Below are 19,145 nucleotides of genomic sequence, written 5' to 3'. Positions count from 1 at the left end.
TGTGTGTCGACATGTGTGCTGTCAAACTTTGCTCATCAGAATAACCTTGATTACAAACTGGACAATTGAAGGTTGTTCCTCCTGTGTGTTTTCTCATAGGTAATTTCAGTCCGTCCCGGCGGGAAAATGTGTCACCACAAACTGAACAAATAAAAGGTTTTTCTCCTGAGTGTGTTCTCATGTGCGGTACCATAATCTTTTTCTCCGATAATATTTTACTGCAAACTGAGAAACTACAAGGTTTTACTTCAGTGTGTTTTCCCATGTGAAATATAAAGCTGGACCTTCGAGAAAATGTGTCACTACAAACTGAGCGAACAAAAGGTTTTTCTCGTGTGTGCGTTCTCATGTGTAATTTCAGGTTGGACCTCTGAGAAAATGTATCACCACAAACTGAACAAATAAAAGGTTTCTCGCTTGTGTGTGTTCTCATGTGATTATTCAAATTGCCACTCCGAGAAAATGTGTCGCCACAAACCGAGCAGTGGAATGGTTTTTCCCCTGTGTGTGTTCTCATGTGTCCAGTCAAGGTGGACTTATGAGAAAATGTTTTGCCGCAAACTGAGCAATTGTAAGGTTTTTCTGCTGTGTGCGTTCTCATGTGTAATTTCAGGCTGGGCCTCCGAGAAAATGTATCACCACAAACTGAACAAATGCAAAGTTTCTAACTTGTGTGTTTTCTCATGTGCGCAGCCAAAGGGCCCTTATGAGAAAATGCATCGCCACAAACCCAGCAATTGAAAGGTCTTTCCCCTGTGTGTGTTCTCATGTGTTCAGTCAAGGTGAACTTACGTGCAAATGTTTTGCAGCACACTGAGCAATTGTAAGGTTTTTCCCCTGTGTGCCTTCTCATGTGTAATTTCCGGGCATCTGCCCGAGAAAATGTAGCTCCGCAAACTGAACAACTAAAAGGTTTTTTTCTGGTGTGCGTTGTCATGTGCAATTTCAGCTTGTCCCTCCGAGCATATTTGTCACCACAAACTGAACAAGTAAAGGGTTTTTCTCCTGTGTGTGTTTTCATGTGTTGAGTCAAATTGGACTTCTGAGAAAATGTATTACCACAAACTGAGCAATTAAAAGGTTTCTTTCCTGTGTGTGTTCTCATGTGTCGAACGGAATAATTTTGATCACAAAAGCTTTTATCACAAACTGAGCAGGTGAAACCTTTTCTACCTGTCTTCTTTCCTGACTTCTTCTTCTTTTTCCTATCTTTAGAGCATTCAGGGTGTTTGTTGTCAGTGTGAGTCCTCGTATCACCTTCACAGTCTGTATTGCTGCTCAAAGGTACTTGGGTGTAGTCCTCGTCTTCATCCTCAGTAGATTGTGACGGTACGTCCTCACTATCTGATAGAGGAGCTAGGAGGTGGTCAACTTGTGGTTTGTCTTCATGGTCTTCAGTCTTCACAGAGACACCAGTCAGAGGCAATTTGGTGAGATCAGCCTCCTGCGGCCCAAGAAGACACTCTTCTCCCGACTGACTGATCATATGTTCCTCCTCTTCATCTTTAAAGTAGGGAGGCTGTGGATCCTCCTGCTTCAAAGTGGAGCTTCCGTCCTGTGGCGTCGGGGGGTGTTCTTCTAGATGACCACTCAGCTGCTGGACGTCTATAGGACACAAACACACTTTAGTCAGACATGTCTTTGTTTTTCTTTCTATTGAGATGCATCAGTGGTCAAAACTACAAGATTAGATTCCAGCCATCCATTTATTCCGCTTATCCAGATCGCCGAGACAGACGTTGAGACATAATCCCTCCAGCATGTCCTGGGTCTACCACAGGGTTTTATCTTGGCTGGGCATGTCCAAAACACCTCATCGGGAATGCGTTCAGGAGGCATCTGGACTACATGCCACATCAACTGGCTCCTCTTGGTGCGAAGCGTGAGTCCATCCACCCTACAGAGAAAGCTCATTTTGGCCGCTTGTTGTTCGTTTTGTGACCGATTCTTCTTGGGGGATAAAGGACGACGCTCATTGTGTTTGGCCCACAGAAGCAAAGAGAAACTATAATTTGTCGCCTTCAGACTCTCTTCCTGAAACATAATGATCAGATTAGATATATAGCGATAATACTGGACTCAGACTTAAACTGTAACAGTCACATTAAGTCAATTACATCAGCAGCTCTTTACCATCTAAAACAGTGGTCCCCAACCACCGGGCCGCGGACCGGTACCGATTGGTACTGGGCCGCACAAGAAATTTAAAAAAAATATATATATATATATTTATTTTTTATTTTTATTAAATCAACATAAAAAACACAATATATACATTATATATCAATATAGATCAATACAGTCTGCATGGATACAGTACGTAAGCACACATGATTGTATTTCTTTATGAAAAAAATACAATCGGTCTGTGGGACAAATTTTCCAGCGTTGACTGGTCCGCAGCTACAAAAAGGTTGGGGACCACTGATCTAAAACATTACATATGTATTACATCTGTAAGTGCAAGTTAGAACTCAACTATGCAAAGCGAAAGCCATTTATCAACAACACCCAGAAACGCCGCCGGCTTTGCTGGGCCCGAGCTCATCAAAGATGGACTGGTGCAAAGTGGAAAAAGTGTTCTGTGGTCTCACGAATCCACATTTCAAATTGTTTTTGGAAACTGTCGACGTCGTGTCCTCCGGACCAAAGAGAAAAAGAACCATCCCGAGGGTTATAGGCGCAAAGTGTAAAAGCCAGCATCTGTGATGGTATGGGGGTGTATTAGTGCCCAAGACATGGGTAACTTACACATCTGTGAAGGTGCCATTAATGTTGAAAGGTACATACAGGTTTTGGAGCAACATATGTTGCATCCAAGCAACGTTATCATGGACGCCCCTGCTTATTTCAGCAAGACAATGCCAAGCCACGTGTTACAACAGTGTGGCTTTGCTGTAAAAGAGTGTGGGTACTAGACTGGCCAGCCTGTAGTCCAGACCTGTCTCCCATTGAAAATGTGTGGCACATTATGAAGCCTAAAATACCACGACAGAGACCCCCGGACTGTTGAACAACTTAAGCTGTACATCAAGCAAGAATGGGAAAGAATTCCACCTGAAAAGCTTCAAAAATTGATCTCCTCAGTTCCCAAACGTTTACTGAGTGTTGTTAAAAGGAAAGGCCATGTAACACAGTGGTAAAAATGCCTATGTGCCAACTTTTTTTGCAATGTGTTGCTGCCATTAAATTCTAAGTTCATGATTATTTGCAAACAAACTTTTTTTTTTTCTCATTTCGAACATTAAATATCTTGCTAACTTCACTGGTTTTGGGTTTTGTATATTATTTCAGTGGATGCATAATCATTTTGTCATAGGGGCTACTTGGGGCTATGTGTGGGCCCTAACAGGCTGTGGGAATTCTCCTCACCTTTCCCCCCTATATGACGGCCTCGCGTTCCCAGATCATATGAAAAAAATTGCTAAAGTAATACCACTTCACAAAGGTGAAAACAAACACAAGTTCTCTAATTACAGAGCATTATCACTGCTTCCACAGTTCTCAAAGATCTTGGAGAAATTGTTTGCTGCTGGGTTAAATACCGTTCTTAATAGATATAATATTTTAAGCAATAGTCAATAATGGGTTCCGTCCTAAACACTCAACTGCAACAGCAATAATTGGTTTGGCGGAACAAATTTCAACTGCAATAAATAAGCAACACTGCTTAGTATTTTTGTAGATCTTCAAAAAGTGTTCCATGCGCTCGACCATGAAATATTATTGGACAAACTGTACAAATGTGGATTAAGAGGAGTGGATCTTGAGTGGCTCAAAAGTGACCTGCAAGTCAACAATGGGAAATCTGCCTTACATAATATCAGTTGTGGAGTACCACAAGGATCGGTCCTTGGACCAATACTGTTTCTCGTGATATTGTATATTCAATGGTCGTGCCACTCTCCCAGGACAGCGTGACCGTGTGGTGGGCGATGAGCCAAGGAGACGCCAACTAGGAATCGTCGAACAAAAAGCTTTATTTGTTTCAGCGACCCTCCGACTGGAGCTGCAGCTCCAGGAGAACGAGTATGGGCCGGATTACTCTTCTGCTATCTTCTCGGACCACTGTCCTTAAATACCTTTTACAACACGATAGTTACTCTTTGTTGTTCTAGCCTTGGGGCCGGCCAGTCAATCTTTCCTTGACATTATTCCTCTGATCCTGTTTGAGTCGGGTGACCTCCGACGCCTATCCTCTACCCCTATCTGTGGGGGCTTCCTACCAGATGTTGCTAATGTCTTTATTATATATGCTAAAATCCAACTGCTGCTGTCCTTTTAAGTTCCCCAATGTCCTGGGGGCGAAAGTCACCACTCTCTGGAGCGCTTGTGATGGACATGTGCACTTTTGACCTCAGTAGATTAATCCTCTAAAGCAGGGGTGTCAAACTCAAATACAGAGTGGGCCAAAGTTTAAAACTGAACAAAGCTGCGGGCCAAGGTTGAACAAATTAACCTTTTAATAGGGACCCAAACAAGTTTTGCATTGAATATTGAACAAGGAAGGCTTATATAACTTTATAGTGACATGCAAAATCGAGTTTCAAATAATAATAATAATAATTAAAAAATATCAATGGCATATCAAATACAATTTAAATAAAAAATTGAATGCCTCTTTTCTATTTGCAGCCTTCTGAGGTAAATATCAACATTAACTTTTTCCACAGACTAGTAAATTTGAAAATAAAATAACAATGAATAAAACAACCATTCAGGACTTTAAACTGCTCAGTTTGCAACACACTGATCTAATCTGATGTGCCCAAGCCAGATACCTGCCATCTTTTCTTGGATGCTAGTTCATTAATGTCGGGGCTCAGGCTTTGAGCTGAGGCAACTTTCATTATCGAACGAAGGTGTTCAACAGTCATATCTCGTACACCCAATTCTAACATCGTTCAGACCCAGTCACAAGATATGTGCAGCTTCAGCACGCATACACAAATGAATGCAACGCATACTTCATCAACAGCGATACAGGTTGCACTGAGGGTGCCAGTATAAAAAACTTTAACACTGTTAGAAATATACGCCACACTGTGAACCCACACCAAACAAGAATAAAAAACACTTTTTGGGAGAACATCCGCACCGTAACACAACATAAACACAAAAGAACAAATACCCAGAATCCTTTGCAGCACTAACTCTTTCGGGACGCTACAAAATACACCCCCGCTACCACCAAACCCCCCCCACACACACACCTTGTAGCGTCCCGAAAGATTTAGTGCTACAAAGGGTTCTGGGTATTTGTTCTGTTGTGTTTATGTTGTGTTACGGTGCGGATGTTCTCCCGAAATGTGTTTGTCATTCTTGTTTGGTGTGGATTCACAGTGTGGCGTATATTTCTAAAAGTGTTAAAGTTTTTTATTTGGCTACCGTCAGTGTGACCTGTATCGCTGTTGATGAAGTATGCGTTGCATTCAATTGTGTGTGGGTGCAGAAGCTGCACTGATATGAAACTGGGCCAGCACTCGTTTGACTAGCTGGAAAAAAAAAAAAACTTCGGGAGGAGTGCTGGAGTCACTCCCGGGAGGGTTGGCAAGTATTAGAAGTAGCGGTGAATGCGGTGTTACCGCGGCACTGCCGCAATGTATAATCGACGGTCCAGCTTTAGTGTTAATTTGATATTGCCTCAAGGGCCAAGTCAAATTACACGGCGGGCCAAATTTGGCCCACGGGCCAGAGTTTGACACCCATGCTCTAAAGGATTCTGTGACCAAATACAAATACATGCTACTTCACATTCATATAAGAAAATTGTATACGGTATAATTTACCTCAATATCACTGTGTTTTCCAAGCCGACACAAACCTATTTTATTCAGGACAAAACATTGAAGGTGTGTTAGAGGCGGTTAAAAATTAATTTGTCAAAATAGATGGTTTGATGTTAACAGATTATCCTGGAATACTGGTAAAACTAAATGTATGTTTTTTTTGTAGTAGTAGGAAAAGTGTCAACTCCTCATTATACGTCGTTAAGCTTCAAAGAACAAAAGAGATCAAGTTTTGGGGTGTTATGATTGATGACATTTTGTCATGGAAATCACATATAAGTGATACAAAGGTTAAAATAGAAATCATGTATAAAGCACATACCAAAAATTCTGCCAATTAACATTCAAAACAGATTTGTAAAAATAGAGAGTAATTATTATTTAAGAGGGACTGAGATCTTTAATAAATTGAGATTTAGAACAGTGACAAAGGAAAGAAGCACTTCAATCAGAGGTGTTAGTCCATGGAACAAACTTGATAGTGGAGCCAAACAATGTAAATATATCGCTGTATTTAAAAAAAAATTAAATCATGATGAAAAGTTTTGAATTAGAAAAAAGTGTTTTGTTGTACGTTATAAAAAATAAATATTGCCTTAATTGTATTTAGAGTTGAACAACAAATGTAACTTTGTGAATAGGGGGGCATTTATTCTAAATTTATATGTATCTCTGCTCCTTTTCATTCATGATGTATTTTAATATTATTTGACCTTTAATGAATGAAACAAAAACACAAAATGAAACTAGAAATGGAAAGGGTACTTCAACAAGTACACAGTATGTACTTTATTATCATATGTGTAACTATCTGCCGCAGTCATTAATGCAGAGAAACGATTTGTCAATATCAAAATATTCATTGGAATCACTTTTTGGCAGGCACCACATAGTTTGGAGTCATAGACAAAACACATAAAATAGACATTAGATTTATTGTCTAACATGCTTACAATACTAATAGTGCTATAGTAAAGTTTACAGTGCATTTAAAACCCAGAATAAACTTGATATAGAGATAAATGTCAAATAAATGCAAGGCTAGCAGAGGAATACATTGATTTAAAGAATACATCCAAACAGTTAATATTGTATGTAGCTTCTAAACAAGAAAGAAGTTTTAGCACATAAACAGTCCTTTACAATCTCATTAATACAATAGAAATAGCCAACTATTTCATTTTTTAGACAAGACAAAGGCTTAAATATAAACATGTCGTTACAATAACACCAATGAGCAGTACATTCTTTATTTTGTCTTATTCAATATTGAAATATTTATCGCCACTTTGTGTTATATGTACTTGATGTGTGGTTTCCAGCTCATTTTATTAACCGCTGAAGCAAATGTTGGTGCCATCATAAAGACAGATAATATACCAAACACACCATCTGTGCTGTCCTCAACCAATCAGACTGCCTGAACTTGTTAGTCAACATTGTTTATTTGCTTCAGAGTCGTTTTAAAATAATGTAGCTGCTGTTCTTAGTGGCACACTAACCTGGAACTCATGAGGGAATCTGGTGTCATACACACAACAGATCATCACTATCAAACTGATATACATGTCAGAAATAACCTACTATTACTAATTTTCACGCAAGGCCTACTGAAAGCCACTACTACCGACCACGCAGTCTGATAGTTTATATATCAATGATGAAATCTTAACATTGCAACACATGCCAAAACGGCCGGGTTAACTTATAAAGTACAATTTTAAATTTCCCGGGAAACTTCCGGTTAAAAACGTCTAGATATGATGACGTTTGCGCGTGACATCAATGGTTGAAGCGGAAGTATTCGGACACCATTGTATCCCAATACAAACAGCTCTGTTTTCATCGCAAAATTCCACAGTATTCTGGACATCTGTGTTGGTGAATCTTTTGCAATTTGTTTAATGAACAATGGAGACTGCAAAGAAGAAAGCTGTAGGTGGGATCGGTGTATTAGCGGCCGGCTGCAGCAACACAATCAGGAGGACTTTTAGTTGGATAGCAGACGCGCTATCCGACGCTAGCCGCCGACCGCATCGATGATCGGGTGAAGTCCTTCGTCGCCCCGTCGATCGCTGGAACGCAGGTGAGCACGGGTGTTGATGAGCAGATGAGAGCTGGCGTAGGTGGAGAGCTAATGTTTTTAGCAGAGCTCTGTCGAGGTCCCGTAGCTAAGTCAGTTTCAATGGCGTCGTTAGCAACAGCATTGCAAGGCTTCGCCAGGCAGTACAGCATTAACTGTGTGGTTACAGGTCCAGTGTTTGGTAGTATTGTTGATTTTCTGTCTATCCTTCCAGTCAGTTATTTCTTTTGTTTCTATTTGCATCCAAGCACGACGCTATCACGTTAGCTCCGCAGCTAAAGTGCTTCGCCGATGTATTGTCGTGAAGATAAAAGTCACTGTGAATGTCCATTCCACGTTCTCGACTCTCATTTTCAAGAGGATATAGTATCCGAGGTGGTTTAAAATACAAATCCGTGATCCACAATAGAAAAAGGAGAAAGTGTGGAATCCAATGAGCCCTTGTACCTAAGTTACGGTCAGAGCGAAAAAAGATACGTCCTGCACTGCACTCTAGTCCTTCACTCTCACGTTCCTCATCCACGAATCTTTCATCCTCGCTCAAATTAATGGGGTAATCGTCGCTTTCTCGGTCCGAATCGCTCTCGCTGCTGGTGTAAACAATGGGGAAATATGAGGAGCCTTTCAACTTGTGACGTCACGCTACTTCCGGTACAGGCAAGGCTTTTTTTATCAGCGACCAAAAGTTGCGAACTTTATCGTCGATGTTCTCTACTAAATCCTTTCAGCAAAAATATGGCAATATCGTGAAATGATCAAACAGGAAAATATTTATTCTCCGTTGTGTGTCGACATGTGTGCTGTCAAACTTTGCTCATCAGAATAACCTTGATTACAAACAATAATAATAATAATAATAATGAATTGCATTTGTTACGCACTTTACATTTGGTAAAATCTCAAAGTGCTACAAAGTATTAAAAATAAAAATAGTAAGTAAGAATATATAATTAAAAAAATTAAAATAGAAATGAAACATGACACACACTAGATAAAACAGAAACATAGATAAAGTAGAAATAAGAGCCTGAAAGCACTAGATAAAAAAAACAGATAAGCAAGCAGTGCATTTAAAAACAAGAAGGCAGAGAAATTAGATAAAAGCTGTGCTAAAAAGGTGGGTTTTTAGTCCCTTCTTAAAATGGTCGACCGACTGTGGTGCTCTAAGATGGTCGGGGAGAGCGTTCCAAAGTTCGGGAGCGGTCGAGCAGAAAGCCCGGCGGCCCATTGATTGTAGCTTTGTCCTGATGGGTTTGAGGAGGTTAGTGTTTGAGGAGCGGAGGCTGCGGGTAGGGGGTTGACTGGACAATTGAAGGTTGTTCCTCCTGGGTGTTTTCTCATATGTAATTTCAGTCCGTCCCGGCGGGAAAATGTGTCACCACAAACTGAACAAATAAAAGGTTTTTCTCCTGAGTGTGTTCTTTATGTGCGATAATATAATCTTTTTCTCCGATAATATTTTACTGCAAACTGAGAAACTACAAGGTTTTACTTCAGTGTGTTTTCCCATGTGAAATATAAAGCTGGACCTCAGAGAAAATGTGTCACTACAAACTGAGCGAAAAAAAGGTTTTTCTCGTGTGTGTGTTCTCTTGTGTAATTTCAGGTTGGACCTCTGAGAAAATGTATCACCACAAACTGAACAAATAAAAGGTTTCTCGCTTGTGTGTGTTCTCATCAATCAATCAATCAATCAATGTTTATTTATATAGCCCTAAATCACAAGTGTCTCAAAGGGCTGTACAAGCCACAACGACATCCTCGGTACAGAGCCCACATACATGTGTTTATTCAAATTGCCACTCCGAGAAAATGTATCGCCACATACCGAGCAGTTGAATGTTTTTTCCCCTGTGTGTGTTCTCATGTGTCCAGTCAAGTTTGACTTATGAGAAAATGTTTTGCCGCAAACTGAGCAATTGTAAGGTTTTTCTGCTGTGTGCATTCTCATGTGTAATTACAGGCTGGGCCTCCGAGAAAATGTGTCACCACAAACTGAACAAATGCAAAGTTTCTAACTTGTGTGTTTTCTCATGTGCGCAGCCAAAGGGCCCTTATGAGAAAATGCATCGCCACAAACCCAGCAATTGAAAGGTCTTTCCCCTGTGTGTGTTCTCATGTGTTCAGTCAAGGTGAACTTACGTGCAAATGTTTTGCAGCACACTGAGCAATTGTAAGGTTTTTCCCCTGTGTGCCTTCTCATGTGTAATTTCCGGGCATCTGCCCGAGAAAATGTAGCTCCGCAAACTGAACAACTAAAAGGTTTTTTTCTGGTGTGCGTTGTCATGTGCAATTTCAGCTTGTCCCTCCGAGCATATTTGTCACCACAAACTGAACAAGTAAAGGGTTTTTCTCCTGTGTGTGTTCTCATGTGTTTAGTCAAATGGGACTTCTGAGAAAATGTTTTACCACATACTGAGCAACTAAAAGGTTTTTTTCCTGTGTGTATTCTCATGTGTCGAACGGAATAATTTTGATCACAATAGCTTTTATCACAAACTGAGCAGGTGAAACCTTTTCTACCTGTCTTCTTTCCTGACTTCTTTTTCTTTTTCCTATCTTTAGAGCATTCAGGGTGTTTGTTGTCAGTGTGAGTCCTCGTATCACCTTCACAGTCTGTATTGCTGCTCAAAGGTACTTGGGTGTAGTCCTCGTCTTCATCCTCAGTAGATTGTGACGGTACGTCCTCACTATCTGATAGGGGAGCCAGGAGGTGGTCAACTTGTGGTTTGTCTTCATGGTCTTCAGTCTTCACAGAGACACCAGTCAGAGGCAATTTGGTGAGATCAGCCTCCTGCGGCCCAAGAAGACACTCTTCTCCTGACTGACTGATCATATGTTCCTCCTCTTCATCTTTAAAGTAGGGAGGCTGTGGATCCTCCTGCTTCAAAGTAGAGCTTTCGTCCTGTGGCAGCGGGGGATTTTCTTCTAGATGACCACTCAGCTGCTGGACGTCTATAGGACACAAACACACTTTAGTCGGACATGTCTTTGTTTTTCTTTCTATTGAGATGCATCAGTGGTCAAAACTACAAGATTAGATTCCAGCCATCCATTTATTCCGCTTATCCAGATCGCAGAGACAGACGTTGAGACATAATCCCTCCAGCATGTCCTGGGTCTACCACAGGGTTTTATCTTGGCTGGGCATGTCCAAAACACCTCATCGGGAATGCGTTCAGGAGGCATCTGGACTACATGCCACATCAACTGGCTCCTCTTGGTGCGAAGCGTGAGTCCATCCACCCTACAGAGAAAGCTCATTTTGGCCGCTTGTTGTTCGTTTTGTGACCGATTCTTCTTGGGGGATAAAGGACGACGCTCATTGTGTTTGGCCCACAGAAGCAAAGAGAAACTATAATTTGTCGCCTTCAGACTCTCTCCCTGAAACATAATGATCAGATTACATATCTAGCGGTAATACTGGACTCAGACTTAAAGGCCTACTGAAATGAAATGTTTTATTTAAACGGGGATAGCAGATCTATTCTATGTGTCATACTTGATAATTTCGCGATATTGCCATATTTTTGCTGAAAGGATTTAGTATAGAACAACGACGATAAAGATCGCAACTTTTGGTATCTGATAAAAAAAGGCTTGCCCCTACCGGAAGTAGCGTGACGTAGTCAGTTGAACATATACGCAAAGTTCCCTATTGTTTACAATGATGGCCGCATGAAGTGAGAGAGATTCGGACCGAGAAAGCGACGATTTCCCCATTAATTTGAGCGAGGATGAAATATTTTTAAATGAGGAAAGTGCAAGTGAAGGACTAGTGGGGAGTGGAAGATGCTGTGAGAGCCGGGGGTGACCTGATATTCAGCTGGAAATGACTACAACAGTAAATAAACACAAGACATATATACTCTATTAGCCACAACACAACCAGGCTTATATTTAATATGCCACAAATTAATCCCGCATAAAAACACCTAGGTGTTTGTTATGCTAGCTCCTAGCTACTAGCTCGAGCTAGTTATAGCTTGAGCGGGTATTATGGACGGGATCCTGTATATATAACCCGCCAATACAATTCAAACACCTGCACAACACACACACTCACTCAGCCCAAACAACCGTTCACCTAACCCAAGGTTCATAAAGCTTATATATTTAATCAAAGTTACGTACATGACACGCACGTACTGGCAAGCAATCAAATGTTTGGAAGCACGCGGGTGGGACCTGATATTCAGCTGGGAATGACTACAACAGTAAATAAACACAAGACATGTACAGGTATATACTCTATTAGCCACAACACAACCAGGCTTATATTTAATATGCCACAAATTAATCCCGCATAAAAACACCTAGGTGTTTCTTATGCTAGCTCCTAGCTCCTAGCTACTAGCTACTAGCTCGAGCTAGTTATAGCTCGAGCGGGTAATATGGACGGGATCCCGTATATATAACCCGCCAATACAATTCAAACACCTGCATAACACACACACTCACTCAGCCCAAACAACCGTTCACCTAACCCAAGGTTCATAAAGCTTATATATTTAATCAAAGTTACGTACATGACACGCACGTACGGGCAAGCAATCAAATGTTTGGAAGCGCGCGGGTGGGACCTGATATTCAGCTGGGAATGACTACAACAATAAATAAACACAAGACATATATATACTCTATTAGCCACAACACAACCAGGCTTATATTTAATATGCCACAAATTAATCCTAATGTTAGCTCCTAGCTCCTAGCTACTAGCTCGAGCTAGTTATAGCAAGCGATCAAATGTTTGGAAGCGCAGCTGTGTACTCACGTTATCGCAACTGTGTATCCAAATCAAAGTCCTCCTGTTAAGAGTCTCTGTTGTCCGAGTTCTTCCATCTTGACTGCATCTTTCGGGAATGTAAACAAAGAAGCGCCGGCTGTGTTGTTGCTGACTTCCCTCGCAAAATAGACACTTCGCACAGACAACTTTCTTCTTTGCTTCCTCAGCTTCTTTCTCCATAATACAATGAACAAATTGCAACAGATTCACCAACACAGATGTCCAGAATACTGTGGAATAATGAGATGAAAACAGAGCTATTTCGTATTGACTTCAATGGTGTCCGAATACTTCCGTTTCAATGATTGACGTCACGCGCATACGTCAACCCTCAGAGGCGTTTCGAACCAGAAGTTTAGCGGGAAATTTAAAATGTCACTTTATAAGTTATATATATGTATTGGCATGTGTTGCAATGTTAAGATTTCATCATTGATATATAAACTATCAGACTGCGTGGTCGGTAGTAGTGGCTTTCAGTAGGCCTTTAAACTGTAACAGCCACATTAAGTCAATTACATCAGCAGCTCTTTACCATCTAAAACAGTGGTCCCCAACCACTGGGCCGCGGACCGGTACCGATTGGTACTGGGCCGCACAAGAATTTTATTTATTTTTTTTAAATTAAATCAACATAAAAAACACAATATATACATTATATATCAATATAGATCAATACAGTCTGCAGGGATACAGTCCGTAAGCACACATGATTGTATTTCTTTATGAAAAAAAATATATATATACTTTTTTTTATTTTATTTTATTACAAATCAAGATATTGAACAACTGAATACAGATATTACAAAGTGCATAATAGAAGCAGCCAAAAAGAGCATACCAAGGAGTAGTATAGGGAAAAGAAGGAAGATAGTGCTGTGGTGGACACAAGCATGCACAGACGCAATAAAAGAACGGAATAGAGCATTTAGAATATTGAGAAGAACACATAATTTCCAAGATATGATCCAATATAAAAGGCACCAAGCTAAAGTAAGGTACGTTATTAAAAAGACAAAAAAACACTATTGGAGAACGTTTTGTGAATCATTAAATAGAACTACTCCTTTAGGCCAAGTGTGGGGAATGATCAAGAAAATGTCAGGGATCAGAAGTGAACATAAAAATCATGTGATGAAAGATGGGACACGGTGTGTGGTAGAATATGAAGAAAAAGCAGAACTTTTAGCAAAGACATTTGTTAAAGTGCACAGTAATGATAATTTGAGAAATGTAGAAAAACAAAAGAGAGAAAAAACAATTAGTTTAAATATTGGGGAAATGGTGGAAGACAATGATAATAGTTTAACCAACACTATAGATGTGAAATTTTCTTTGAATGAAATGGTTCGAATATCGAAAAAGGTTAAAAATACAACACCAGGAAAAGACCAGGTGAGTTATCAGATGATCAAAAACTTAAGCAGCATTGGCAAAGAAGTGGTCTTGAAATTATATAATAGGATATATGAAGAAGGGAAATTACCAGCAGAGTGGAAAGAAGCTGTAATAATTCCGATATGCAAACCAGGGAAAGACCCGGAAGAGGCAGGTAATTATAGGCCGATAGCATTGACCTCAAATTTGGGTAAAGTAATGGAAAAAATGATTAATGAAAGACTAGTATATTATTTAGAGTCAAAAGAAATAATAAAAAACTACCTAAGTGGATTTCGCAAAGCAAGAAATACAAACGACCCAGCAGTGCAGCTGGAAGAGGAAATTAGAAAGGGACAAATAAATAAAGAAAGTATAATTGCAGTATTTTTTGATATAGAGAAAGCTTATAATATGTTGTGGAAACAGGGGTTGCTGATAAAACTAAATATAATTGGGATTAGAGGGAACATGTATAGATGGATAAAAGACTTCTTAACAAGTAGAAAAATATTAGTTAAAATAGAGAATGAATACAGCAGAGTATATGAAGTGGAAAATGGGACCCCGCAAGGGAGTATAATAAGTCCAGTATTATTTTCAATAATGATAAATGAAGTTTTTAGTGAAGTGGAAGGGTTAGTGGATGTGGCACTGTTTGCTGACGATGGAGTGATGTGGAAGAGAGGTAGAAATACTAATCATATAGAAAAGAAGATTCAAAAAGCGGTAAATAAAGTTCAAGAATGGGGAATGGCGTGGGGTTTAAGATTCTCTGTTGGAAAGACAAAAGTCATACATTTTACAAAGAGGAAAGTACAAAACAAGATCCAAATTAAACTCTATGGAGAACATATAGAAGAGGTACAAATATTTAAATATTTGGGTATATGGTTTGATAAAAATATTAACTGGTCAACCCACATCAGCAAAATAGTGGAGAAAAGTAAAAAGGTGTTAAATATAATGAGGGCTTTGAGGGGTAAAGACTGGGGGGCTGATAGGCAGACATTGAAAGCAATATACATCAGTTTAATTCGATCTGTTATTGATTATGGATGCATTATTTATCAATCTGCTTCAAAAACATTACTTGGGAAAATAGACAGGATCCAATCACAGGCTTTAAGATGATGTTGTGGAGCTACTAAATCAACCCCAGTTGCAGCATTACAAGTAGAGATGAATGAAAAACCTTTAGATATGAGGAGAGATCAACTGTCAGTAGTTTATTGGGCAAACTTAAAAGGGTCCAAGCAAGGACATCCAACCCATCAAGTGCTATTAAACTGCCAAGAAAAAGAGAAGAAAAAAATGAATAGTTTTGGGTGGATAATAGGAGACAGATGTAATAAAGCTCAAATTGATAATATTAAAGTTAGCCCTAAAGTCCCAATCCCTGCAATACCACCGTGGATGTATGAAAACCCAAATGTAAACATGCAATTACTAAAGAATAGAAATGTAAATAGTTACCAGTAGGGATGATACTCGAAACCGGTTTTCTCGGTTGTTCGATAAGAAAAGAACCGAGTCCTCGGACTCGAATCCCTTTTTGAGAACCGGTACCCGTTATCGAGACCACTATAGTAAAGAAAAAGAGTTGGTTCTTTATTCGAATCCCTGGGAACGAATCCCGTCCCGACCAGAAATGCTCCGTGAGACATCACAAGAAATGGCGTCACGTAGCTCAGTCATTAGGCGCAGATAGCTAAAGCAGGAAAACAATGGACGGGCAAAAGCGCTCCAAGGTGTAATAAAGTTCAAAACAAAAGGTATAATCCAATGAATAACTTTACTGAGAGATTTGAGCAGGGTACAAACACATGAAGAACACTTTTACGACCAACCGGAAACATAGCAACCAGGCTAGCAACGTACCTCCTTTACGGCAGCTGTCGCAACGTTCTTAAAACAACCGCAGCACATACATATATATGACATCTCCCTTTTTTAACTTTCGTTTTTCTTTCCTTGTAAACAAAAAAAAATCACACTGTATATGTGTTGTCTGTCTAATTATAAATAATGCAGACGAGGCGTGTTGGCTGAGTTCTTGACGTTTACTTTCACAGCGTGCTCATTCTTAGCTGCCGGGTGACGATATGCAACACGTTTCGGGCCTACCGCGCATGCTCGTCACTCCCGTTGCATGCTGGGTAGTGTAGTTGTTATATTCCATAGCTCATAACATCTTTCCCCATATAAGGAAATAATGTTAACTCAAAGTGTATTTCTTTTTTTTAGCTTTAACTTTTCATTTTTTTATCATTGTATCCACATTTGCAAACAACTTTTCTCTTCATATAATTTTCTGTCAATAAAGAAATAAAGTGCAAAAATGTCAAAGCATCATAACAAACAGTTATGTCAAATAGCAGCAGAATTGCACTTTTTGGAAAGCTGTATTATTTTCAGTTTTGTGCCCAGGGGACTGATTTTATTTAACACTATATTATTATTTATACACCTATAGTGATCACAGAGACAGGTTGTTTTTGTGTTACTGTATATATTTGTTTTTCTGAAAAAATCCCACTTAATATACTTTGGGTAACAACAGTCAATATTTATTTATTTTATTTTATTTTTTTAGGGGGGTAACAATATTTATGTATTTATTAGATTAAAATGTTTTCTTATATAATAAAAGTGAGCTTTTGTTAAACCAAATATTGTGTGTTTTTTTCCATATACAACCAGCTATCTGGACTCGATAAGAGAATCGATAAGGAATCGGTTCGATAAGAGGATTCGATAATAGGCTCGAACTCGATAATTTCTTATCAAACATCATTCCTAGTTACCAGATAGAACAATGGATTGAGGAAACGTTTTTAGACAACATCATGGTGTACACAGATGCATCAAAAACTATAAATAATAAGGTAGGAGCAGCAGCTGTTATCCCACAAGGAAACATAGTATTAAATAAAAAAATTAGTGATAAATTATCTGTTTTTACGGGAGAATTGGTAGCAATTTATATGGCAATTCATTGGATAGAGGAAAATAAAGCAAGAAAATCAGTCGTGTGCTCGGACTCCAGCAGTGCATTGACTAGCATAAAAAACATAGCATCAGAAACAAGACAAGATTTAGTTTATGAAATAGTTCAGAGAGTCTACAAAATAAATGAAGCGGGAGGTGTGGTAACATTTCTTTGGGTTCCTGCTCATGTAGGAGTTGAGGGGAACGAATTAGCTGATAAGTACGCAAAACAAGCAACCACTAAAACAGAAGTAAACATGGAGATTAAGCACAGTAAAGAAGAAGTGAAGAACATCATTAAGATAGAACACAATAAAAAGTGGCAGGATAATTGGAATAAGGAAACAAAAGGTAGAGAGTATTACAAAGTCCAGAGGAGAGTAGGTGTAATGAGAGGAGGCAATAGAAATAGGAAGGAAGAAGACATTATTACTAGAATGAGATTAGGACATACATATCTAAATAGTTCATTGAAATTGATAGGACTGTGTGATTCTTGCCAACAGATAGAAAATGTAAGACATGTTTTAATACATTGTAGGAAATATAATAGAGAAAGGGAAATACTGGGAAATAAGTTTGCGAAAGAGAATATTAGGTTAGCAGTGGAAGATATATTAGGATTGCACTCAGAACACACAGGTTATAAAGCAATACACTTTTTTTTTTTTTTTTAAACTGGGTTAAATAAAAGAATATAGAGTAGGAATCCACCTCGATCCACACTCCATTACAGTAGGTGGCGGAAATGCACACCACAAGGTTGCTTGCCAACCGCCATAAAAATCAAAAGAAGAAGAAGAAGAGGCAGTTGCGTCATCTTCATACGTCACACCCCTACTTTCACTTCTTGTCAATGCTCCGCCCCTCAATTACGTCACTCCATGTGTTCCCCGGTGTCGATGGGTGAATAATAAAGTTAGCAGACATGCGAGAGTGAGAAGAAGTAAACAAACCTGATCTGTGCAAGACAACTTGAGGCTTCCATAAAACTGCGTCCAGCAGCTGGCGTTGTCGCTCGTTCTCCTCTTTTCTTCGAGAAAGTTCCTCCTCGTACTCTGCTATCGTTCTTTCGAACGCCACAAATATTTCCTCCACGGCCGCGGTAAGTCGCCGAGTCACCAACACTCTCATAGATTGTAATTCACGCATTTTAGCGATAACTTCCGCGTTCTCTTAGCTTAGCGGCTAGCAAGCTAAGCTAACTCAAAGCTAGCCCGACAAGCTGCAGAGTTCACTGCTTATAGCCTTAGTGGCTAGCAAGCTAAGCTAACTCTAAGCTCGCCGGAAAAGCTTCAGAGTTCACTGCGTCGAGTCCAGTTCATTAATTAGTAAAGGAAAAAACGTAGAAATGTAGTAATTAACGCAGACTAAGACGCTCCGTTGCTGTCACTACCAGTAAACACCACCGGTCTGCGCATGCGCATTATGTCACACGGCGTTAACTTTCATTTTTTTAACAGAACTTTATTTACATACGACCATGACATTATAATTCGTAATGAATTAGCGCATGGTGACAAAACCCTTTCCAGAGGGCCACATACTACAAATAAAAGACTATAGGGGCCATTTTGATATGTTATTTTGTATAAAAATGTTAGAAACAGGCATTATATATAAAAAAATTTAAAAACAGTATGTGTGTCAGCGTCGTGTTATAATAGGTGACCATCCATCCATCCATCTTCTTACGCTTATCCAAGGTCGGGTCGCGGGGGCAGCAGCCTAAGCAGAGAAGCCCAGACTTCCCTCTCCCCAGCCACTTCGTCCAGCTCCTCCCGGGGGATCCCGAGGCGTTCCCAGGCCAGCCGGGAGACATAGTCTTCCCAACGTGTCCTGGGTCTTCCCCGCGGCCTCCTACCGGTCAGACGTGCCCTAAACACCTCCCTAAGGAGGCGTACGGGTGGCATCCTGACCAGATGCCCGAACCACCTCATCTGGCTCCTCTCGATGTGGAGGAGCAGTGACTTTACTTTGAGCTCCCCCCGGATGGCAGAGCTTCTCACCCTATCTCTAAGGGAGAGCCCCGCCACCCGGCGGAGGAAACTCATTTCGGCCGCTTGTACCCGTGATCTTGTCCTTTCGGTCATAACCCAAAGCTCATGACCATAGG

General features: G+C 39.9%; 1 protein-coding gene across 1 annotated transcript; it reads right to left on the bottom strand.

Annotated features, from left to right (window-relative positions):
• Positions 1-520: 520 nt before the first annotated feature.
• On the bottom strand, positions 521-18,427 carry LOC133645238 (zinc finger protein with KRAB and SCAN domains 7-like). The gene is made up of 3 exons (XM_062040135.1): positions 17,986-18,427; positions 10,480-10,827; positions 521-1,605 (listed from the first exon to the last, which is right to left on the bottom strand). Exons 1-3 carry the CDS (start codon positions 18,179-18,181, stop codon positions 665-667), a joined length of 1,485 nt encoding a protein of 494 aa, XP_061896119.1. The 5' UTR covers positions 18,182-18,427; the 3' UTR covers positions 521-664.
• Between the last annotated feature and the right edge of the window lie 718 nt (positions 18,428-19,145).

Source organism: Entelurus aequoreus, linkage group LG28 (assembly GCF_033978785.1).
Source record: "Entelurus aequoreus isolate RoL-2023_Sb linkage group LG28, RoL_Eaeq_v1.1, whole genome shotgun sequence".
In the NCBI taxonomy this organism is placed as follows: Eukaryota; Metazoa; Chordata; class Actinopteri; order Syngnathiformes; family Syngnathidae; genus Entelurus; species Entelurus aequoreus.
The sequence above is the reverse complement of the archived record's forward strand: the minus strand, read 5'-3'. Positions and strand labels throughout refer to the sequence as shown.